At 45.8% G+C, this 26,440-nt stretch overlaps 1 protein-coding gene across 1 annotated transcript in view; it reads left to right on the top strand.

Moving 5' to 3' along the window:
* oca2 (oculocutaneous albinism II) overlaps positions 1 to 26,440 on the top strand; it is a 321,027-nt gene that overhangs the window by 8,919 nt on the left and 285,668 nt on the right. Inside the window, exons 2-3 of the mRNA XM_045687206.1 lie at positions 2,905 to 3,171; positions 21,591 to 21,692. Coding sequence (XP_045543162.1) covers positions 2,936 to 3,171; positions 21,591 to 21,692 — 338 coding nt within the window. The 5' untranslated portion in view covers positions 2,905 to 2,935. The remainder of the gene's footprint in view (positions 1 to 2,904; positions 3,172 to 21,590; positions 21,693 to 26,440) is intronic.

The raw sequence follows: 26,440 nt of genomic DNA, 5'->3' as shown, positions 1-26,440 counted from the left end.
TCTCTGTTAACTCTAGGGCAGGCCTCTCTCTGTGAACTCTAGTCTAGGGCAGGACTCTCTCTCTGTGAACTCTAGTCTAGGGCAGGCCTCTCTCTCTGTTAACTCTAGGGCAGGACTCTCTCTGTGAACTCTAGTCTAGGGCAGACCTCTCTCTCTGTGAACTCTAGTCTAGGGCAGGCCTCTCTCTCTGTTAACTCTAGGGCAGGCCTCTCTCTATTAACTCTAGTCTATTGCAGGCCTCTCTCTGTGAACTCTAGGGCAGGCCTCTCTCTGTGAACTGTAGTCTAGGGCAGGCCTCTCTCTCTGTTAACTCTAGGGCAGGCCTCTCTCTGTAACCTCTAGTCTAGGACAGGCCTCTCTCTATAACCTCTAGTCTAGGGCAGGCCTCTCTCTCTGTAACCTCTAGTCTAGGGCAGGCCTCTCTCTCTGTAACCTCTAGTCTAGGGCAGGCCTCTCTACTAACTGTAGTCTAGGGCAGGCCTCTTTCTGTAAACTCTAGTCTAGGGCAGGCCTCTCTCTGTAACCTCTAGTCTAGGGCAGTTCTCTTTCTGTAACCTCTAGTCTAGGGCAGGCCTCTCTCTGTAACCTCTAGTCTAGGGCAGGCCTTTCTCTGTAACCTCTAGTCTAGGGCAGGCCTCTCTCTGTAACCTCTAGTCTAGGGCAGGCCTCTCTACTAACTGTAGTCTAGGGCAGGCCTCTCTCTCTGTTAACTCTAGTCTAGGGCAGGCCTCTCTCTCTGTTAACTCTAGGGCAGGCCTCTCTCTGTGAACTGTAGTCTAGGGCAGGCCTCTCTCTCTGTTAACTCTAGGGCAGGCCTCTCTCTGTGAACTCTAGTCTAGGGCAGGACTCTCTCTCTGTGAACTCTAGTCTAGGGCAGGCCTCTCTCTCTGTTAACTCTAGGGCAGGCCTCTCTCTCTGTGAACTCTAGTCTAGGGCAGGCCTCTCTCTCAGTTAACTCTAGGGCAGGCCTCTCTCTATTAACTCTAGTCTATTGCAGGCCTCTCTCTGTGAACTCTAGGGCAGGCCTCTCTCTCTGTTAACTCTAGGGCAGGCCTCTCTCTGTGAACTCTAGTCTATTGCAGGCCTCTCTCTCTGTTAACTCTAGGGTAGGCCTCTCTCTCTATTAACTCTAGTCTATTGCAGGCCTCTCTCTCTGTTAACTCTAGGGTAGGCCTCTCTCTCTATTAACTCTAGTCTATTGCAGGCCTCTCTCTGTGAACTCTAGGGCAGGCCTCTCTCTCTGTGAACTGTAGTCTAGGGCAGGCCTCTCTCTGTGAACTCTAGTCTATTGCAGGCCTCTGTGTGTGTGTGTTAACGCTAGTCTAGTGACAACGGCCAAAGAAGGAAAGCAAATACTGTAATGCCTTTTGGCCTTCTCTGTATCCATAACCTATAGGCCCAGTATGTATCCTTAACCTATAGGCCCAGTATGTATCCATAACCTATAGGCCCAGTATGTATCCTTAACCTATAGGCCCAGTATGTATCCTTAACCTATAGGCCCAATATGTATCCTTAACCTATAGGCCCAGTATGTATCTCTAACCTATAGGCCCAGTATGTATCCTTAACCTATAGGCCCAGTATGTCTCCTTAACCTATTGGCCCAGTATGTATCCTTAACCTATAGTCTGAATTGGTATCCTTAACCTATAGGCCCAGTATGTATCCTTAACCTATAGGCCCAGTATGTATCCTTAACCTATAGGCCCAGTATGTAGCCTTAACCTATAGGCGAAGTATGTATCCTTAACCTATAGGCCCAGTATGTATCCTTAACCTATAGGCCCAGTATGTATCCTTAACCTATAGGCCCAGTATGTAGCCTTAACCTATAGGCCCAGTATGTATCATTAACCTATAAGCCCAGTATGTATCCTTAACCTATAGTCCCAGTATGTATCCTTAACCTATAGGCTGAATCTGTAGCCTAACCTATAGGCCCAGTATGTGTCCTTAACCTATAGGCCCAGTATGTATCCTTAACCTGTAGGCCCAGTATGTATCCTTAACCTATAGGCCCAGTATGTATCCTTAACCTACAGTCTGAATCTGTAGCCTTAACCTATAGGCCCAGTATGTATCCTTAACCTATAGGCCCAGTATGTATCCTTAACCTATAGGCCCAGTATGTATCCTTAACCTATAGTCTGAATCTGTAGCCTAACCTATAGCCCCAGTATGTATCCTTAACCTATAGGCCCAGTATGTATCCTTAACCTATAGGCCCAGTATGTATCCTTAACCTATAGGCCCAGTATGTATCCTTAACCTATAGGCCCAGTATGTATCCTTAACCTATAGGCCCAGTATGTATCCTTAACCTATAGGCCCAGTATGTATCCGTAACCTACAGGCCCAGTATGTATCCTTAACCTATAGGCCCAGTATGTATCCTTAACCTATAGGCCCAGTATGTATCCTTAACCTATAGGCCCAGTATGTATCCTTAACCTACAGGCCCAGTATGTATCCTTAACCTATAGACCCAGTATGTATCCTTAACCTATAGGCCCAGTATGTATCCTTAACCTATAGGCCCAGTATGTATCCTTAACCTATAGGCCCAGTATGTATCCTTAACCTATAGGCCCAGTATTTTTCCTTAACCTATAGGCCCAGTATGTAGCCTTAACCTATAGGCCCAGTATGTATCCTTAACCTATAGGCCCAGTATGTATCCTTAACCTACAGTCTGAATCTGTAGCCTAACCTATAGGCCCAGTATGTATCCTTAACCTATAGGCCCAGTATGTATCCAATCCGTAGTGTAGTTTTGACCCATAGTTCTATTCTGTAGTGTAGTTTTGACCTATAGTTCTATTCTGTAGTGTGGCTTTAACAAATACCATTTATTTTTATTGGTCTCTCTTTCTCTCCATCTCTCTCTCTCTCTCTGTCTAGACCCTGTGTGGGACTACTCTCCAATCTCAACATGTATCTGGAGAATAAGAGCGACCTGGACCTGAAGTCCCCAGCAGCAGCCCCAGGCCTCCAGGGAAGGTCCAGTCTGAGGACAGCGGAGGCGGTAGCAGGGGGCTACGGTGATGTGGCGGGGAACTTCGGAGGTCTGCGTCTATTGGAGGGATTCTCAGGAAGGATAGAGTCTCAGAAACTACAGCAGGCCTCCGCCAGATCCCCGGGGAACTGTGTTATGCATGCTGAAGACAGGTAGGAACAACCTTAGCTGTAGTCTGCGTCCAAAATGGCATGCTAATTTACATTTTACATGTACAGTTGAAGTCGGAAGTTTAAGTACACTTTGGTTGGAGTCATTTAAAACTCGTTTTTCAACCACTCCACAAATTTTCTTGTTAACAAACTATAGTTTTGGCATCTACTTTGTGCATAACACAAGTCATTGTTCCAACAATTGTTTACATACAGATTATTTCACTTATAATTCACTGTATCACAATTCCAGTGGGTCAGAAGTTTACATACACTAAGTTGACTGTGCCTTTAAACAGCTTGGAAAATTGAAATACATCCACAGGTACACCTCCAATTGACTCAAATGATGTCAATTAGCCTACCAGAAACTTCTAAAGCCAGGCTAATTGACATAATTTGAGTCAATTGGAGGTGTACCTGTGGATGTATTTCAAGGCCTACCTTCAAACTCAGTGCCTCTTTGCTTGACATCATGGGAAAATCAAAAGAAATCAGCCAAGACCTCAGAAATAAAATTGTAGACCTCCACAAGTCTGGTGCATCCTTGGGAGCAATTTCCAAAAGCCTGAAGGTACCACGTTTATCTGTACAAGCAATAGTATGCAAGTATAAACACCATGGGACCACGTAGCCGTCATACCGCTCAGGAAGGAGACGCGTTCTGTCTCCTAGAGATGAACGTACTTTGGTGCGAAAAGTGCAAATCAATCCCAGAACAACAGCAAAGGACCTTGTGAAGATGCTGGAGGAAACAGGTACAAAAGTATCAATATCTGTAACGGCTGTCTGAAGAGAGAGTAGACCAAGGCGCAGCGGAGTTAGTGTTCATCATTGACGTAATTTAATGGACGAAAGAACACTATAAAAACAAGAAAACCGACAGCCAAACAGTACTGTCAGGTGCAATACAAAACAGAAACAGTCCCCCACAAAACCCAAAGGAAAAACAGGCTTCTTATGTGTGACTCCCAATCAGCAACAATGAACTTCAGCTGTGCCTGATTGGCAGCCACACACGGCCCAAAACAAAGAAATACAAAAACATAGAAAAAATTAACATAGAACGCCCACCCAATGTAACACCCTGGCCTAACCAAAATAAAGAACAAAAAACCCCTCTCTATGGCCAGGGCGTTACAGTACCCCCCCCCCAAGGTGCGGATTCCGGCCGCAAAACCTGACTCTGAAGGGGAGGGTCCGGGTGGGCCTTCTTACGGCGGCGGCTCAGGTGCGGGACGTGGCCTCCGCTCCACCCTCGGCTTCACTCACTTAGGTGGCGCAACTGGCCGCGCCGGAGGACTGGTGGGCGACCCTGGCTGCGCCCGGCTGGCGGGCGATTCTGGTTGCGTCCGGCTGGCGGACAACCCTGGCTGCGCCCGGCTGGCGGACAACCCTGGCTGCGCCCGGCTGGCGGGCGGCGATGGCTGCGCCCGGCTGGCGGGCGTCGATGGCTGCGCCCGGCTGGCGGGCTTCGATGGCTGCGCCCGGCTGGCAGGCGGCTCTGGCACCGTCGGACAGGCGGGCGGCTCTGGCGGCTCCGGACAGGCGGGCGGCTCTGGCGGCTCCGGACAGGCGGGCGGCTCTGGCGGCTCCGGACAGGCGGGCGGCTCTGGCGGCTCCGGACTGGTGGGCGGCTCTGGCGGCTCTGGCCCAGGATTCACCAGGCTGGGGAGACATGAAGGAGGCCTGGCTCTGGGCGCAGGCACTGGACTCACCAGGCTGGGGAGACCCACTGGAGGCCTGGTCCGTGGAAGCGGCACAGGAGAGACCAGGACGGGGAGACCCACTGGAGGCCTGGTCCGTGGAGCAGGCACAGGACTGACCAGGATGGGGAGACCCACTGGAGGCCTGGTCCTCGGAGGAGGCACAGGAGAGACCAGGATGGGGAGACCCACTGGAGGCCTGGTCCGTGGAGCAGGCACAGGACTGACCAGGATGGGGAGACCCACTGGAGGCCTGGTCCTCGGAGGAGGCACAGGAGAGACCAGGATGGGGAGACCCACTGGAGGCCTGGTCCGTGGAGGAGGCACAGGATAAACCAGGCTGTGGGGGAGCACTGGAGTTCTGGTACGTAGGCTCTTTACCCACACTCCAGGCTGAATGCCCACTTTGGCCCAGCACGGGCGGAGCGCAGGCATTGGGTGAACTGGGCCCTCCCAGCGCTCTGGAGACACAGTGCGCAACGCCGGCGCAGGATAACCTGGACCGAGGAGGCGCACTGGAGACCAGACGCGCTGAGCTGGCACAATCCGCCCTGGCTCGATGCTCACTCTCGCATGGCACTTGCGGGGGGCTGGAATGTAGCACTCCGGGCTGTCAACGCGCACTGGGGACACCTTGCGCTCCACAGCATAACACGGTGCCTTACCAGTACCACGCTGCTTCCGGTAAGCACGGGGAGTTGGCTCAGGTCTACCGCCTGACTCCGCCAATCTCCCTGTGTGCCCCCCAAAAAATGTTTTGGGGCTGCCTCCCGTGTCCGTCGCTCTCCCTCGGCAGGTTGTTGCAGTGGTCAAATAATTGATCCCATGTCCAGTCAATCCTGGACTCCAACACCTCCAACGACCAGGCTGCCATGACCTCCCGAGCATGCTGCTTCATCCCCTCCTTGTGCTGCTCCTTCCTCCGCTGCTTGGTCCGTTGTTGGTGGGGGATTCTGTAACGGCTGTCTGAAGAGAGAGTAGACCAAGGCACAGCGGAGTTAGTGTTCATCATTGACGTACTTTAATGGACGAAAGAACACTATACAAAACAAGAAAACCGACAGCCAAACAGTACTGTCAGATGCAATACAAAACAGAAACAATCCCCCACAAAACCCAAAGGAAAAACAGGCTTCTTCTGTGTGACTCCGGCACACGGCCCAAAACAAAGAAATACAAAAACATAGAACGCCCACCCAATGTAACACCCTGGCCTAACCAAAATAAAGAACAAAAAACCCCTCTCTATGGCCAGGGCGTTACAATATCCACAGTAAAACGAGTCCTATATCGACGTAACCTGAAAGGCCGCTCAGCAAGGAAGAAGCCACTGCTATAAAACCGCCATAAAAAAGCCAGACTATGGTTTGCAACTGCACATGGGGACAAATATCGTACTTTTTGGAGAAATGTCCTCTGGTCTGATGATACCAAAATAGAACTGTTTGGCCATAATGACCATTGTTGTGTTTGGAGGAAAAAGGGGGACGCTTGCAAGCCGAAGAACACCATCCCAACCGTGAAGCACGGGGGTGACAGCATCATGTTGTGGGGGTGCTTTGCTGCAGGAGGGACTGGTGCACTTCACGAAATAGATGGCTTCATGAGGTTGGAAAATTATGTGGATATGTTGAAGCAACATCTCAAGACGTCAGTCAGGAAGTTAAAGCTTGGTCGCAAATGGGTCTTCCAAATGGACAATGACCACAAGCATACTTCCAAAGTTGTGGCAAAATGGCTTAAGGACAACCAAGTCAAGGTATTGGAGTGGCCATCACAAAGCCCTGACCTCAATCCTATAGAAAATTGTGGGCAGAACTGAAAAAGCGTGTGCGAGCAAGGAGGCCTACAAACCTGACTCTCTGTCAGGAGGAATGGGCCAAAATTCACCCAATTTATTGTGGGAAGCTTGTGGAAGGCTACCCGATACGTTTGACCCAAGTTAAACAATTTAAAGGCAATGCTACCAAATACTAATTGAGTGTATGTAAACTTGTGACCCACTGGGAATGTGATGAAAGAAATAAAAGCTGAAATAAGCTGAAGTAATTCTCTCTACTATTATTCTGACATTTCACATTCTTAAACTAAAGTGGTGATCCTAACTGGCCTAAGACAGGGCATTTTTACTAGGATTAAATGTCAGGAATTGGGAAAAACTGAGTTTAAATGTAGATCACCATTGCGCAATGCTAAGCATCGGCTGGAGTGGTGTAAAGCTCGCCGCCATTGGACTCTGGAGCAGTGGAAACGTGTTCTCTGGAGTGATGAAACTTCACCAACTGGCAGTCCGATGGACGAATCTGGGTTTGGCGGATGCCAGGAGAACGCTACCTGCCCCAATGCATAGTGCCAACTGTAAAGTTTGGTGGAGGAGCAATAATGGTCTGGGGCTAGGGCCTTACTTCCAGTGAAGTGAAATCTTAATGCTGCAGCAATGACATTCTAGACCAGGGATGGGCAACTCCAGTCCTCCAGGGCCTGATTGGAGGCACACTGTTTCTCCATCCTGTCGCGTTCGTCGTAAAGATGGGACCAAGGCGCAGCGGGAATGTGTAAACTCATCTTCTTATTTATTGAGAAGAAAACGAAACAAAAACACTTGAATCAAAACAACGAAGAAGAAACAGTCCTGTGAGGCACACAGCTAAACATGGAACAACAACCCACAAAAACCCATGAAAAAACACCCCTACTAAATAGGACCTTCAATTAGAGGCAACGAGGAACAGCTGCCTCCAATTGAAGGTCAACCCAATAAACTAAACATAGAAATAGAATAACTAGACACAGACATAGAAATAGACTAACATAGAACATGAACCAAAAAACCAAAAAACCCCGAAACACATAAAACAAACACCCCCTGCCATGTCCTATCTAAACTACAATAACAAATAACCCCTTTACTGGTCAGGACGTGACACATCCCTAGCAAACACAGCTGATTAATCAAATTACATTCTAAACTGAAGATCATGATTGGGTGATTATTGGAGTCAGGTGTGTTAGCAAAACTGTGTCACCAATCAGGCCCTCGAGGACTGCAATTGCCCACCTCATGTTCTAGACGATTCTGCGCTTCCAACTTTGTGGCAACAGTTTGGGAAAGGCCCTTTCCTGTTTCAGCATGACAATGTTCCCATGCACCAAGTGTGGTTTATACAGAAATGGTTTGTTGAGATCGGTGTGGAAGAACTTGTCTGGCCTGTACAGAGCCCTGACCTCAACCCCATTAAACACCTTTGGGTTGAATTAGAACACTGACTGCGAGCCAGGCCTAATCGCCCAACATCAGTCCTCGACCTCCCTAATGCTCTTGTTGCTGAATGGAAGCAAGTCCCCGCAACAATGTTCCAAAATATAGTGGAAAGCCTTCCATGAAGAACGGAGGCTGTTATAACAGTAAAGGGGGGGACCAACTTCATATGAATGTCCATGATTTTGGGCATTCATATTTAGGATTTTGAAAAAGCCAACTGACACTTACTCTTGTGTTACTGACTTGTTGCACCCTCGACAACTACTATGATTATTATTATTTGACAATGCTGGTCATTTATGAACATTTGAACATCTAGGCCATGTGCTGTTATAATCTCCACCCGGCACAGCCAGAAGAGGACTGGCCACCCCTCATAGCCTGGTTCCTCTCTAGGTTTCTTCCTAGGTTCCTGCCTTTCTAGGGAGTTTTTCCTAGCCACCCCTCATAGCCTGGTTCCTCTCTAGGTTTCTTCCTAGGTTTTGGCCTTTCTAGGGTGTTTTTCCTAGCCACCGTGCTTCTACACCTACATTGATTGCTGTTTGGGGTTTTAGGCTGGGTTTCTGTACAGCACTTTGAGATATCAGCTGATGTAAGAAGGGCTATATAAATACATTTGATTTGATTTGATTTTGATTTGAATGAAACGTTCGATCAGCAGGTGTACAGTTTCCCCATAGACTGTAAAAAGAAATCTCGAACCCATAGCAAAGTTGATATTGTGAGCTTTCAAAACTTTTTAAACCGTCATTAGATAGACTCAATAAATACAGAAAAGAAGACTGTCCCCCTTTTCTCCGCGGAGGGAGGGTGAGCAGAGGGAGGGTGAGTCAGGTGAGAGGCAGCCTCACCGCTGCTCTCTCCCTCCGCTCAGACTGACCATCAGATGCAGGCCATCAGTCTAGTAAAATACAAAAATTAAGCAAATGATTATGCTCACAAGTAATACATCATCTGATGTATGATCAGTGTGATCATATTGTCAGAGGCGTCGATGAAAGGTGACCAAAACGCAACAGGTATAGTGCTCATCTTTGTGTATTTATTTAGAGAGAGTGAACACTTAAACAAAAATAACAAACGACAATCAACAGTTCTGTAAGGTACACCAACTATACAGAAAACAACCACCCACAAAAACACAGGAAAAACAGGCTACCAAGTATGGCTTCCAATCAGAGACAACGAAAGACACCTGCCTCTGATTGGAAGCCATACCTGGCCACACATAGAAAAAGAAACATAGAAATAGAAAACTAGAACCAAAATCCCCTAGAACCAAAAACCCCAAAACACACAAAACAAACATGCCCTGACCATACTACAATTACAAATGACCCCTTAACTGGTCAGGACGTGACACAGATACCATTTTTGAAAAATATATAATTTCAAAATGGTCTGAGAATGTTGCATAAGCTTTTTTTTTAATAAGTCATGTTTAAAAAAATCTGAATGGTCGATCTTATTAGAACTCAGGATAAGACACAGATGCAGACAGCTAGAGTCACAGATGTTTATTGACCCAAGCAAGGAAACAGGAGACAAAGGGCTGTGAGACATTTGTTTAATCCTAGACACATGAAACGTGGGATGAATACGGAGGGTACAGGGCAACAGAAGACGAACAGCAGAGGGGCTAATGATCTTGGACATGGGGAAAGAGCCGATAAAACGAGGGGAATGTTTGCGGGAAGCCACACGGAGGGGCAGATCATGAGTAGACAGCTATACCCTCTGTCTGAGACGATACCGGAGGGCCGGGGTCCGGTGGCGATCTGCTTGTCGTCGATACCTGGAGGGGGTGTTGGGAAGAGCCAACCGGGGTCTTTTCTAGGTACGGCGACAGCAGCGGACAAACATCTGGGCCGAGGCCGACCTCTTTCCCTGGGAAGAGCGGGGGCTATGCCGACCTCTTTCCCCAGGAAGAGCGGGGGCTATGCCGACCTCTTTCCCCGGGAAGAGCGGGGGCTATACCGACCTCTTTCCCCAGGAAGAGCGGGGGCTGAAACCCCAGGGAACACTCGAAATGCGAGAGCCCAGTGGCAGAGCAGGGGAAGGTGTTGCGGGCGTATTCAACCCACATGAGTTGCTGGCTCCAGGTGGTGGGGTTGGCAGAGACAAGGCAGCGAACAGTCGTCTCCAGGTCTTGATTGGCTCGCTCCGACTGGCCGTTGGACTGCGGGTGGAACCCGGAGGACAGGCTGGCCGACCACCCAATGAGCGTGCAGAACGCCTTCCAGAACCGGGACGAGAACTGAGGATCCCCTGCCAGATAGATCACCTGCCAGACAGATCACAGATGGACAGATCACCTGCCAGACAGATCACAGATGGACAGATCACCTGACAGATAGATCACCTGACAGATAGATCACCTGCCAGACAGATCAACTGACAGACAGATCACCTGCCAGACAGATCACCTGCCAGACAGATCACCTGACAGACAGATCACCTGACAGACAGATCACCTGACAGACAGATCACCTGCCAGACAGATCACAGATGGACAGATCACCTGCCAGACAGATCACCTGACAGACAGATCACAGATGGACGACCATATGGAGCACCATTTCGTCCTAATATTTATATATTTCTTAATTGCATTCTTTTACTTTTAGATTTGTGAATTGTTAGATACTACTGCACTGTTGGAGTTCGGGAACACAAGGATTTCACTACACCCGCAATAACATCTGCTAAATATATGTATGTGACCAACGGCTAAATAAAGGGAGAGTAATCAGGGTGGTGATGAAGTCCAGGTGTGAGTAACGATGGGGAGGAGGTGTGAGTAACGATGGGGAGGAGGTGTGAGTAACGATGGGGAGGAGGTGTGAGTAACGATGGGGAGGAGGTGTGAGTAACGATGGGGAGGAGGTGTGAGTAACGATGGTTGCCAGGTGTGCGTAACGATGGTTGCCAGGTGTGCGTAACGATAGTTGCCAGGTGTACGTAACGATGGTTGCCAGGTGTACGTAACGATGGTTGCCAGGTGGGCGTAACTATGGTTGCCAGGTGTGCGTAACGATGGTTGCCAGGTGTGCTTAACGATGGTTGCCAGGTGTGCGTAACGATGTTTGCCAAGTGTGCGTAACGATGGTTGCCAGGTGTGCTTAACGATGGTTGCCAGGTGTGCGTAACGATGGTTGCCAGGTGTTCAGTAACGATGGTTGCCAGGCGTGCGTAACGATGGTTGCAAGGTGTACTAAACGATGGTTGCCAGGTGTGCGTAACATGGGTTGCCAGGACCAGTGGTTAGTAGAGGGGAGGAGAGGGCGTGGCAGATGATCTAGTCAAAATCACTGATACAGGTCCCCCTCCACCCTGTTATGGATCACTGATACAGGTCCCCCTCCACCCTGTTATGGATCACTGATACAGGTCCCCCTCCACCCTGTTATGGATCACTGATACAGGTCCCCCCTCCACCCTGTTATGGATCACTGATACAGGTCCCCCTCCACCCTGTTATGGATCACTGATACAGGTCCCCCTCCACCCTGTTATGGATCACTGATACAGGTCCCCCTCCACCCTGTTATGGATCACTGATACAGGTCCCCCCTCCACCCTGTTATGGATCACTGATACAGGGCCCCCTCCACCCTGTTATGGATCACTGATACAGGTCCCCCTCCACCCTGTTATGGATCACTGATACAGGTCCCCCTCCACCCTGTTATGGATCACTGATACAGGTCCCCCTCCACCCTGTTATGGATCACTGATACAGGTCCCCCTCCACCCTGTTATGGATCACTGATACAGGTCCCCCCTCCACCCTGTTATGGATCACTGATACAGGTCCCCCTCCACCCTGTTATGGATCACTGATACAGGTCCCCCTCCACCCTGTTATGGATCACTGATACAGGTCCCCCTCCACCCTGTTATGGATCACTGATACAGGTCCCCCTCCACCCTGTTATGGATCACTGATACAGGTCCCCCTCCACCCTGTTATGGATCACTGATACAGGTCCCCCCTCCACCCTGTTATGGATCACTGATACAGGGCCCCCTCCACCCTGTTATGGATCACTGATACAGGTCCCCCTCCACCCTGTTATGGATCACTGATACAGTTCCCCCTCCACCCTGTTATGGATCACTGATACAGGTCCCCCTCCACCCTGTTATGGATCACTGATACAGGTCCCCCTCCACCCTGTTATGGATCACTGATACAGGTCCCCCTCCACCCTGTTATGGATCACTGATACAGGTCCCCCCTCCACCCTGTTATGGATCACTGATACAGGTCCCCCTCCACCCTGTTATGGATCACTGATACAGGTCCCCCTCCACCCTGTTATGGATCACTGATACAGGTCCCCCTCCACCCTGTTATGGATCACTGATACAGGTCCCCCTCCACCCTGTTATGGATCACTGATACAGGTCCCCCTCCACCCTGTTATGGATCACTGATACAGGTCCCCCCTCCACCCTGTTATGGATCACTGATAACAGGTCCCCCTCCACCCTGTTATGGATCACTGATACAGGTCCCCTTCCATCCTGTTATGGATCACTGATACAGGTCCCCCTCCACCCTGTTATGGATCACTGATAACAGGTCCCCCTCCACCCTGTTATGGATCACTGATACAGGTCCCCTTCCATCCTGTTATGGATCACTGATACAGGTCCCCCTCCACCCTGTTATGGATCACTGATACAGGTCCCCCTCCACCCTGTTATGGATCACTGATACAGGTCCCCCTCCACCCTGTTATGGATCACTTGTCTCCAGGATGGAGACGTCTCCAGGGAAACCTTGATTCACGTTCCTGTTTATGAAATTACTAGGCAGAATTCAGTTGTTTTTTTTGCACTGTTTTAAAAAGTCCATGTTGATACATGGACTTAAGAACAAGTTAATTGTCAAAGTGAGGATTTTAAAGAATTGAAAATAATCACCTTTGGGGCTATGATCACAAATATTCCCCAAAAAATTACCCCAGTGTTTAGTTTGAGGGTTAAGGGGTTAAATTTGGATGATTGTAGAACTCACATTACACTAGAAAGTTGTTGAACCATCAAATCAGAGATTCCTAGTGTGAGCTCTGTGTAAACTGATGAAGAACAAACTGTAAGTATTCACAGTATTCAGAGAGAGAGAGAGAGAGAGAAAAGGAGAGTGCGTGTTGAAGGGGGGAAGGTGGGAAGGGGGTGCTAATCTCAGGCCTGTGGTTGTTTTCACGTTATTGGGATTTAACTCTGGAATTTCGGTTTTTACGAACAGAGCCAGACCTGCACATGATGAAATGTGGCAGGAAATATTTGATCTCTGAGTGTGACGGTGTTTACATTACGAATGGCACCCTATTCCCTATATAGTACACTACTATAGACCAGAGTCCTATTCCCTATATAGTGCACTACTTTAGACTAGAGCCCTATTCACTATATAGTGCACTACTATAGACCAGAGCCCTATTCCCTATATAGTGCACTACTATAGACCAGAGCCCTATTCCCTATATAGTGCACTACTATAGACCAGAGCCCTATTCCCTATATAGTGCACTACTATAGACCAGAGCCCTATTCCCTATATAGTGCACTACTATAGACCAGAGCCCTATTCCCTATATAGTGCACTACTATAGACCAGAGCCCTATTCCCTATATAGTGCACTACTATAGACCAGAGCCCTATTCCCTATATAGTGTACTACTTTAGACCAGAGCCCAATTCCCTATATAGTGCACTACTATAGACCAGAGCCCTATTCCCTATATATAGTACACTACTTTAGACCAGAGCCCTATTCCCTATATATAGTACACTACTTTAGACCAGAGCCCTATTCCCTATATAGTGCACTACTATAGACCAGAGCCCTATTCCCTATATAGTGCACTACTATAGACCAGAGCCCTATTCCCTATATAGTGCACTACTTATGACCAGAGGCCTATTCCCTATATAGTGCACTACTATAGACCAGAGCCCTATTCCCTATATAGTGCACTACTATAGACCAGAGTCCTATTCCCTATATAGTGCACTACTATAGACCAGAGTCCTATTCCCTATATAGTGCACTACTTTAGACCAGAGCCCTATTCCCTATATAGTGGTACTACTATAGACCAGAGCCCTATTCCCTATATAGTGCACTACTATAGATGAGAGCCCTATTCCCTATATAGTGCACTACTATAGACCAGAGCCCTATTCCCTATATAGTGGTACTACTTTAGACCAGAGCCCTATTCCCTATATAGTGGTACTACTATAGACCAGAGCCCTATTCCCTATATAGTGGTACTACTTTAGACCAGAGCACTATTCCCTATATAGTGGTACTACTATAGACCAGAGCACTATTCCCTATATACTGTACTACTATAGACAAGAGCCCTATTCCCTATATAGTGGTACTACTATAGACCAGAGCACTATTCCCTATATAGTGGTACTACTATAGACCAGAGTACTATTCCCTATATAGTGGTACTACTATAGACCAGAGCACTATTCCCTATATAGTGGTACTACTATAGACCAGAGCCCTATTCCCTATATAGTGCACTACTTATGATCAGAGCCCTATAGATCCTATGAGAGACAATTATGCAGTGACTTTTTAAATGTAACAAAAATACAGTTTCCATTTTTCATCTACCTTACTAATTCTTGTAACTGTTTTCTTTAAGCTTTAGGTCAGTTATTTGACTTCTAGACCACTGGTTCCTAAACTGTGGGGCGCTCCCTTTTTGGGGGGGGGGACGACTCAGTCCGGCTTTCAACTTACTCTTGAAAATTGTAATAATAGAATGCAAAAGGTACAATTTCTATATTGGGTATTACATCATCAGTTCTATATTGGGTAGTACATCATCAGTTCTATATTGGGTATTACATCATCAGTTCTATATTGGGTAGTGCATCATCAGTTCTATATTGGGTAGTACATCATCAGTTCTATATTGGGTAGTACATCCTCAGTTCTATATTGGGTAGTACATCATCAGTTCTATATTGGGTAGTGCATCATCAGTTCTATATTGGGTATTACATCATCAGTTCTATATTGGGTATTACATCATCAGTTCTATATTGGGTAGTACATCATCAGTTCTATATTGGGTAATACATCATCAGTTCTATATTGGGTATTACATCATCAGTTCTATATTGGGTAGTACATCATCAGTTCTATATTGGGTAGTACATCATCAGTTCTATATTGGGTATTACATCATCAGTTCTATATTGGGTAGTACATCATCAGTTCTATATTGGGTAGTACATCATCAGTTCTATATTGGGTAGTATATCATCAGTTCTATATTGGGTAGTACATCATCAGTTCTATATTGGGTAGTACATCATCAGTTCTATATTGGGCAGTACATCATCAGTTCTATATTGGGTAGTACATCATCAGTTCCTCTTGTCATATCAGTCATTACAGGCCTGAGAACAATTTATAACCAGCCCATGTCAGCTGATGCTTTTTAGCCTATAGAATTTGTAGTAATGTTCGAGTCACTCAAATATCACATGAATACACATTAGACATGGCTAAAGAGGTGAGCAGGAGGGGTGTGAACAGTTGGTGTCATAGAAATAGATGTGGGGGGGGGGGTGTACCCATAGAAATAGACGTGGGTGGGGGGGTGTACCCATAGAAATAGACGTGGGGGGTGTACCCATAGAAATAGACGTGGGGGGTGTTCCCATAGAAATAGACGTGGGGGGTGTACCCATAGAAATAGACGTGGGGGGGTGTACCCATAGAAATAGACGTGGGGGGGTGTACCCATAGAAATAGACGTGGGGGGTGTACCCATAGAAATAGACGTGGGGGGTGTACCCATAGAAATAGACGTGGGGGTGTACCCATAGAAATAGACGTGGGGGGTGTACCCATAGAAATAGACGTGGGGGGTGTACCCATAGAAATAGGCGTGGGGGGGTGTACCCATAGAAATAGACGTGGGGGTGTAACCCATAGAAATAGACGTGGGGGTGTACCCATAGAAATAGACGTGGGGGGTGTAACCCATAGAAATAGACGTGGGGGGTGTACCCATAGAAATAGACGTGGGGGGTGTAACCCATAGAAATAGACGTGGGGGGTGTAACCCATAGAAATAGACGTGGGGGGTGTACCCATAGAAATAGACGTGGGGGGTGTAACCCATAGAAATAGACGTGGGGGGTGTACCCATAGAAATAGACGTGGGGGGTGTACCCATAGAAATAGACGTGGGGGGTGTACCCATAGAAATAGACGTGGGGGGTGTACCCATAGAAATAGACGCGGGGGGAACCATAGAAATAGACGTGGGGGGGTGTACCCATAGAAATAGACGTGGGGGGGTGTACCCATAGAAATAGACGTGGGGGGGGTGTACCCATAGAAATAAATGTGGGGGGGGTGTACCCATAGAAATAGATGTGGGGGGGTGTACCCATAGAAATAGACGTGGGGGGGTGTACCCATAGAAATAGATGTGGGGGGGTGTACCCATAGAAATAGACGTGGGGGGGGTCTATGAACCCCTGTTCTAGACAAACTGTTTCCACCCCTCTCCTTCCTCCGTAAAAAGCAATACAATCTCTTCATAGTTGCATAACAGTATCAACGAGGATTAGTTAACCAATATCTATATTTTATCCCTATGTATCTATACCGCATGTAACCCTATCTATAGCGTATTTAACCCTATATATACCTTATTTAACGACATATATACCGTATGTAACCCTATCTATACCGTATTTAACCCTATCTATACCGTATTTAACCCAATATATAAACTCAGCTAAAAAAATAAACGTCCTTTCACTGTCAACTGCGTTCATTTTCAGTAAACTTAACATGTGTAAATATTTGGATGAACATTACAAGATTCAACAACTGAGACATAAACTGAACAAGTTCCACAGACATGTGACTAACAGAAATGGAATAATGTGTCCCTGAACAAAGGAGGGGGGGGTCAAAATCAAAAGTAACAGTCTGTATCTGGTGTGGCCACCAGCTGCATTAAGTACTGCAGTGCATCTCCTCCTCATGGACTGCACCAGATGTCCCAGTTCTTGCTGTGAGATGTTCCCCCACTCTTCCACCAAGGCACCTGCAAGTTCCCAGACATTTCTGACGGGAATGGCCCTAGCCCTCACCCTCCGATCCAACAGGTCCCAGACGTGCTCAATGGGATGGAGATCCAGGCTCTTCGCTGGCCATGGCAGAACACTGACATTCCTTGCAGGAAATCACGCACAGAACGAGCAGTATGGCTGGTGGCATTGTCATGCTGGAGGGTCATGTCAGGATGAGCCTGCAGGAAGGGTACCACATGAGGGAGGAGGATGTCTTCCCTGTAACGCAAAGCGTTGAGATTGCCTGCAATGACAAGCTCAGTCTGGTGATGCTGTGACACACCGTCCCAGACAATGATGGACCCTCCACCTCCAACTCGATCCCGCTCCAGAGTACAGGCCTCGGTGTAACGCTCATTCCTTCGACGATAATCGCAAATCCGACCATCACCCCTGGTGAGACAAAACCGCGACTCGTCAGTGAAGAGCACTTTGTGCCAGTCCTGTCTGGTCCAGCGACGGTGGGTTTGTGCCCATAGGTGACGTTGTTGCCAGTGATGTCTGGTGAGGACCTGCCTTACAACAGGCCTACAAGCCCTCAGTCCAGCCTCTCTCAGCCTATTGCGGACAGTCTGAGCACTGATGGGGGGATTGTGCATTCCTGGTGTAACTCGGCAGTTGTTGTTGCCATCCTGTACCTGTCCCGCAGGTGTGATGTTCGGATATACCGATCCTGTGCAGGTGTTGTTACATGTGGTCTGCCACTGCAAGGACGATCAGCTGTCCATCCTGTCTCCCTGTAGCGCTGTCTTAGGCGTCTCACAGTATGTACATTGCAATTTATTGCCCTGGCCACATCTGCAGTCCTCATGCCTCCTTGCAGCATGCACATTCACGCAGATGAGCTGGGACCCTGGGCATCATTCTTTTGGTGTTTTTCAGAGTCAGTAGAAAGGCCTCTTTAGTGTCCTAAGTTTTCATAACTGTGACCTTAATTGCCTACCGTCTGTAAGCTGTTAGTGTCTTAACGATCGTTCCACAGGTGCATGTTTATTCATTGTTTATGGTTCATTGAACAAGCATGGGAAACAGTGCTTAAACCCTTTACAATGAAGATCTGTGAAGTTATTTTGATTTTTACGTATTATCTTTGAAAGATAGGGTCCTGAAAATGGGACGTTTCTTTTTTTGTTGCATTGACTTTATTTAACACTATATATACACTGTATTTAACCCTATCTACACCTTATCCCTATGTAACCCTATATTTACCTTATGTAACCCTAGTTATACCTTATCCCTATGTAACCCTATATTTACCTTATGTAACTCTCTATATACCTTATCCCTATGTAACCCTATATTTACCTTATGTAACCCTAGTTATACCTTATCCCTATGTAACCCTATATTTACCTTATGTAACCCTAGTTATACGTTACCCTTATGTAACCCTCTATATACCTTATCCCTATTTAACCCTATATTTACCTTATGTAACCCTCTATATACCTTATCCCTATGTAACCCTATATTTACCTTATTTAACCCTCTATATACCTTATCCCTATGTAACACTATATTTACCTTATGTAACCCTCTATATACCTTATCCCTATGTAACCCTATATTTACCTTATGTAACCTTATATTTACCTTATGTTAGTTACCTGTGGTATTCCGGGATGCTGGCCTTCTAGGCAGAATTCCTCTGTCCAGTGTCTGTGTTCTTTTGCCCATCTTAATCTTTTCTTTCATTGGCTAGTCTGAGATATGTTTTTTTATGTCACAATCGTGTGGAGAGACGGACCAAGGCGCAGCGTGATTGGAGTTCCACATCTTTATTTTAGTGAAACTTAAAACAACCCAAGAAACAAACAACGACCGTGCAGTATTGAGGTGCTACATGCACTCTCTCAAAAACAAGATCCCACAAAACACAGTGGGGAAATGGCTGCCTAAATATGATCCCCAATTAGAGGAAACGATTACCAGCTGCCTCTAATTGGGAACCATACCAAGCACACCAACATAGAGATAATAAACGTAGAACGCCTCCTAGTCACCTACTATACCATAGAGAACCTCTCTCTGGTCAGGGCGTGACATTTTCTCTGCAACTCTGCCTAGAAGGCCAACATCCCGGAGTCGCCTCTTCACTGTTGACGATGAGACTGGTGTTTTGCGGGTACTATTTAATGAAGCTGCCAGTTGAGGACTTGTGAGGCGTCTGTTTTTCAAACTAGACACTCTAATGTTCTTGTCCTCTTGCTCAGTTGTGCACCGGGGCCTCCCACTCCTCTTTCTATTCTGGTTAGAGCCAGTTTGCTCTGTTCTGTGAAGGGAGTAGTACACAGCGTTGTACCAGATCTTCAGTTTCTTGGCAATTTCTCACATGGAATAGCCTTCATTTCTCAGAACAAGAAGGGACTGATGAGTTTCAGAAGAAAGTTATTTGTTTCTGGCCATTTTGAGCCTGTAATCGAACCCACGAATGCTGATGCTCCAGATACTCAACTAGTAAAAAGAAGGCCAGTTTTATTGCTTCTTTAAGCAGAACAACAGTTTTAAGCAATGCTAACATAATTGCAAAATTATTTTCTAATGATCAATTAGCCTTTTAAAATGACAAACTTTGATTAGCTAACACAACGTGCCATTGGAACACAGGAGTGATGGTTGCTGATAATGGGCCTCTGTATGCCTATGTAGATATTCCATTAAAAATCAGCCGTTTCCAGCTACAATAGTCATTTACAACATTAACAATGTCTACACTGTATTTCAGATCAATTTGATGTTATTTTAATGGACAAAAAAATGTACTTTTCTTTAGAAAACAAGGACATTTGTAGGTGACCCCAAACTTTTGAACGGTCGTGTATATCGCAGTGCCTGTCGGGATAGCACTTCGCTCTGAAGCTTGCAACCTTGTTGGCTCAGTCGAAGTGGCAATCTCAGGGTCTAATTAGCCCGTACTCCTTCGATAATATTCACTCCCTCATCTTTGAGACACTTGTGCAAATGATGGAGGTGCGTGTGAATGCACAAATTGAAGGGAAGGAGGTGATTTGGGATTCGGCAATGGATTACCCCCAGAGATCACTGATTCTCCAGCTGCTTTTGCTTCATCTGACTACGTTTTCTCTCATAGTCCAGAAGCATCTGGTCGTCGCGATGATGGCACAGGGCTACTAATTTCTCCTAACTGGAGATTTTCCTTTTTTCTCCCTCCCTCACCTGTCCATCTCCTATTTTGAATTCCATGCTGTCACTGTCACATACAGAACTAACATCAACAATATGCATGCCTGTATTTCCTGGTTGAGGGGTTGACGAGAAATTGACTGCTTCTCTTCTAGTTTTTTTTATGATAAATATATATTTTTTAATATAAATATATTACTGTGATGGAAATTCCATTTTGCCTGGATTATCAAATAACATACAGCTCAGACACCCACACGACATCCCATCAGTCCAAAATAAATTCACGGCATAACACAATATTATACAGGTTGTTCCACCTTTACTAAGATGGCGCCACGGAGGGCACGTGACATGCTAATATATCAATTTTTCATTTTAAAGATAATTTCCCGCATTTCTACAGCTTTTTCTTGTGGCAGAGAATGTTTTTTATTTATTTTTTATAGCTCACCGTGCTGTTTTGTGAGGATGACAAACATTTTTTGCAGTTTTAATGCTAATTTCCTGCAAGTCTATACATTTTGCCATTGCTTATGACTTGTGCTATATGAGGCCCCACCGGACCTCCCATGTAACAGACAGGTTAAAGTTCACCTCACAGAATGCACTGTTTTCACACTTTTCTGATGAAAATCTGAGCATCAAACTGATGGTTTAAACTTTGAATTTGTTTCTTCTGTCACGTCCTGACCAGTATAAAGGGGTTATTTGTTATTGTAGTTTGGTCAGGACGTGGCAGAGGGGTGTTTGTTTTATGTGGTTCTGGGTTTGTTGGGCTATGTGTTTATGTAAGAGGGGTGTTTAGAGTATTCCGGGGGTTTTTGGTTATGTTCTATGTTTTGTATTTCTATGCTCTGTCTATGTTGTGTATTTCTTTGTGTTGGCCTGGTATGGCTCTCAATCAGGAACATCTGGTACATCGTTGTTGCTGATTGGGAGTCATACTTAGGTAGCCCTGTTTTCACCTGTCCCTTTGTGGGAAGTTGTTTTTACATAGCTGTGTGTGTTAGCCTGCAATACTGTGCGTGCGTTCATTCGTTTTCTTGTTTTGTTTCGTTAAGTGTTCTAATAAAAGTTAATATTAGCGCTGCGCCTTGGTCCACTATATATGACGACCGTTACGTCTTCACTTCAGTTGACACCATGTTTTGTATTTCTTCTTCAGACAGAGCTTCAGTATGGTCAACTTTCTGAAGGGAAATACCAACCAGACCAACTCCAACCACACAGAGAGATCTCCCCTCATCAGGTTCTCCCAAGATGACAGGTAAAGTTAGGTTTTGTTTGGTTTCTCAGAAAGAGCCTTTGATATCATAGCAGTTTTGTAGCGAGCTACGTATGTTGAATTGTATACAATTGACGTGCACATGAATACATTTTACAAATGGAGATAAATACTTAATATTATTCTCCTAAAAGACCCAGCTTCTATTCAGTTCCTAGGTGATACTTAATGTTCTTCTCCTAAAAAAACAATCTTGTATTCAACTCCTAGGTGATATAAGTGTAAAATGTTCCTCTTTGTGATTGCAGAGGACTGCTCGTATCATGGTGGCTAGATACAGTGCAGATGAATGGAGCGTATACAGCACATGTACAGTGCAATCCGAAAGTATTCAGACCTCCTTGACTTTTTCCACATTTATCCTTATTCTAAAATTGATTAAACAAAACATTTTCCTCTTCAATCTATACACACTACCCCTTAATGACAAGGCGAAAACAGGTTTTTAGACATTTTTGCAAATGTATTAATATTAAAACCAGAAATAACTTATTTAGATAAGTATTCAGACCCTTTCCTATGAGACTCGAAATTGAGCTCAGGTGCATCCTGTTTCCATTGATCATCCTTGAGATGTTTCTACAACTTGATTGGAGTCCACCTGTGGAACATTCAATTGATTGGACATGATTTGCAAAGGCACACACCTGTCTATATAAGGTCCCACAGTTGACAGCGCATGTCAGAGCAAAAAACCAAGCCATGAGGTCAAAGGAATTGTCCGTAGAGCTTCGAGACAGGATTGTGTCGAGGCACAGATCTGGGGAAGGGTACCAGCATTGAAGGTCCCCAAGAAAACAATGGCCTCCATTCTTTTTTTTTTGTATATTTTTTTGTTGTTATATTTTTCACCCCCTTTTTCCCAATTTCGTGATATCCAATTGGTAGTAGTTACAGTCTTGCAACTCCTGTACGGACTCGGGAGAGGCAAAGGTCGAGACCCATGTGTCCTCCGAAACACAACCCAACCAAGCTGCACTGCTTCTTGATACAATGCCCATCCAACCCGGAAGCCAGCCGCACCAATGTGTCGGAGGAAACACCGTACACCTGGCGACCGTGTCAGCGTGCACTGCGCTCAGCACCGCCACAGGAGTCGCTAGTGCACGATGAAACAATGATATCCTTGCCGGCCAAACCCTCCCTAACCCGGACGACGCTGGGCAAATTGTGCGACGCCCCATGAGCCTCCCGGTCGCGGCCGGCTGCGACAGAACCTGGGCTCGAATCCAGGCCTCCATCATTCTTAAATGGAAGAAGTTTGGAACCACCAAGACTCTTCCTAGAGCTGCCCGGCCAAACTGAGCAATCGGGGGAGAAGGGCCTTGGTCAGGGAGGTGACCAAGAACCTGATGATCACTCTGACAGCTCCAGAGTTCCTCTGTGGAGATGGGAGAACCTTCCAGAAGGACAACCATCTCTGCAGCACTTCATCAATCAGGCCTTTATGGTTGAGTGGCCAGACGGAAGCCACTCCTCAGTAAAAGGCACATGACCACCCGCTTGGAGTTTGCCAAAAGGCACCTAAAGGACTCTCAGACCATGAGAAACAAGATTCTCTGGTCTGATGAAACCAAGATTGAACTCTTTGGCCTGAATGCCAAGCATCACGTCTGGAGGAAACCTGGCACCATCCCTACGGTAAAGCTTGGTGGTGTTGGCAGCATCCTGCTGTGAGGATGTTTTTCAGCTGCAGGGACTGGGAGACTAGTCAGGTTTGAGGCAAAGATGAACGGAGCAAAGTACAGAGAGATCCTCGATGAAAACCTGCTCCAGAGCGCTCAGGACCTCAGACTGGGGCGAAGGTTCACCTTCCAACAGGACAACAACCCTAAGCACACAGCCAAGAAAACGCAGGAGTGGCTTCAGGACAAGTGTCTGAATATCCTTGAGTGGCCCAGCCCGGATTTAAATAGCTGTGCAGCGACAATTCCCATCCAACCTGACAGAGCTTGAGAGGATCTGCAGAGAAAAATGGGATAAAGTCCCCAAATGCAAGTGTGCCAAGCTTGTAGCGTCATACCCAAGAATTCTCTAGGCTGTAATCGCTGCCAAAGGTGCTTCAACTAAGTACTAAGTACAAAGTACTGTGTGTAGATTGATGAGGGGAAAAAAAATATTTTATCCATTTTAGAATAAGGCTGTAATATAACAAAATGTGGAGAAGGTCAAGGGATTTGAATACTTTCCGAATGCACTGTACATGCAGGAGTGAAAAAGCTCCCAGGAATATGATAAATAACAGTGGTTGTCTCCATGTTATTAAGTCCCTCCCTCTCATTAAGTCCCTCCCTCTCATTAAGTCCCTCATTAAGTCTCTCCCTCTCATTAAGTCTCTCATTAAGTCTCTCCCCCTCATGAAGTCCCTCATTAAGTCTCTCCCTCTCATTAAGTCTCTCCCTCTCATTAAGTCCCTCATTAAGTCTCTCCCTCTCATTAATTCTCTCATTAAGTCTCTCCCTCTCATTAAGTCTCTCATTAAGTCTCTCCCTCTCATTAAGTCGCTCCCTCTCATTAAGTCTCTCATTAAGTCTCTCCCTCTCATTAAGTCTCTCATTAATTAGGGCTAGGGGGCAGTTTTGACACGGCCGGATAAAAAATGTACCCGATTTAATCTGGTTACTACTCCTGCCCAGTAACTAGAATATGCATATAATTATTGGCTTTGGATAGAAAACACCCTAAAGTTTCTAAAACTGTTTGAATGGTGTCTGTGAGTATAACAGAACTCTTATGGCAGGCAAAAACCTGAGAAGATTCTGAACAGGAAGTGGCCTGTCTGAAAAGTTGTTGTTCATCTTGGCTCTTTTTATTGAAGACTGAGGATCTTTGCTGTAACGTGACACTTCCTACGGCTCCCATAGGCTCTCAGAGCCCGGGAAAAAGCTGAACTCCTCTATGCACTCGATATGCTTTTTTTTTCGGTGAAAGCACATTTTGCAATATTCTAAGTAGATAGCCCGGCATCACAGTGCTAGCTATTTAGACACCCAGCAAGTTTAGCCTTCACCAAAATAATATTTACTATAAGAAAAATGTTATTACCTTTGCTGTTCTTCGTCAGAATGCACTCCCAGGACTGCTACTTCAATAACAAATGTTGGTTTGGTCCCAAATAATCCATCGTTATATCCAAACAGCGGCGTTTTGTTCGTGCGTTCTAGACACTATCCGAAATGGTAAATCAGGGTTACGAGCATGGCGCATTTCGTGACAAAAAAATTCTAAATATTCCATTACCTTACTTCAAAGCATGTCAACCGCTGTTTAAAATCCATTTTTATGCAATTTATCTCGTAAAAAAGCGATAATATTCCGACCGGGAATCTGCGTTTTGGTAAATAGAGGAAAAAAAAGAAAGACGGGGGCGACCAGTGCACGCGCCTAAGCCCACTGTCCCCTGATCGGCCACTTGACAAAGGCGATAATGTGTTTCAGCCTTGGGCTGGAATGACGACATTCAGCTTTTTCCCGGGCTCTGAGAGCCTATGGGAGCCGTGGGAAGTGTCACGTTACTGCAGAGATCCTTTGTTTTGGAAAGAGATGTCAAAGAAAGCCAATAAATGGTCAGACAGGCCACTTCCTGTAAAGGAATCTCTCAGGTTTTTGCCTGCCATATGAGTTCTGTTATACTCACAGACACCATTCAAACAGTTTTAGAAACTTTAGGGTGTTTTCTATCCATATCGAATAAGTATATGCATATTCTAGTTACTGGGTAGGAGTAGTAACCAGATTATATCGGGTACGTTTTTTTATCCGGCGGTGTAAATACTGCCCCCTAGCCCTAAGAGGTTTTAAGTCTCTCCCTCTCATTAAGTCTCTCCCTCTCATTAAGTCCCACATTAAGTCTCTCCCTCTCATTGTGTCCATACACGTTTTGTTCTCAGCTGCAACAGCCGTCAATCCTAAAAATTAGACATTAAAATGTAGAAGAAATAAAATAATGAACCTTTATTTTGACAGATCTCTTTTACAGATGACGCACCAATATACACGACACATCAATCTAAACTATACACACTATATACAATATACACACTATACACACCACTATACACATCACTATACACACCACTATACACACTATACACACTATACACACCACTATACACACTATACACATTACTATACACACTATACACACCACTATACACACCACTATACACACTATACACACTATACACACCAATATACACGACACATCAATCTAAACTATACACACTATACACACTATACACACCACTATACACACTATACACACTATACACATCACTAGACACAACCCTATACACTATGCACACCACTATACACACTATACACACCACTATACACACTATACACAACACTATACACACTATACACAACACTATACACACTATACACACCACTATACACACTATACACACCACTATACACACTATACACACCACTAGACACACTACACACACTATACACATCACTATACACACTATACACCATATACACACTATACACACCACTATACACACTATACACATCACTATACACACTATACACACTACACACACCAATATACACGACACATCAATCTAAACTATACACACAATATACACGCTATACACACTATATACACTATACACACTATACACATCACTAGACACAACCCTATACACTATACACACTATACACACCACTATACACACCACTATACACACACCACTATACACACACTATACACACACTATACA

Source organism: Salmo salar, chromosome ssa10 (assembly GCF_905237065.1).
Source record: "Salmo salar chromosome ssa10, Ssal_v3.1, whole genome shotgun sequence".
NCBI classification, from domain to species: Eukaryota; Metazoa; Chordata; class Actinopteri; order Salmoniformes; family Salmonidae; genus Salmo; species Salmo salar.
The sequence above is the reverse complement of the archived record's forward strand: the minus strand, read 5'-3'. Positions and strand labels throughout refer to the sequence as shown.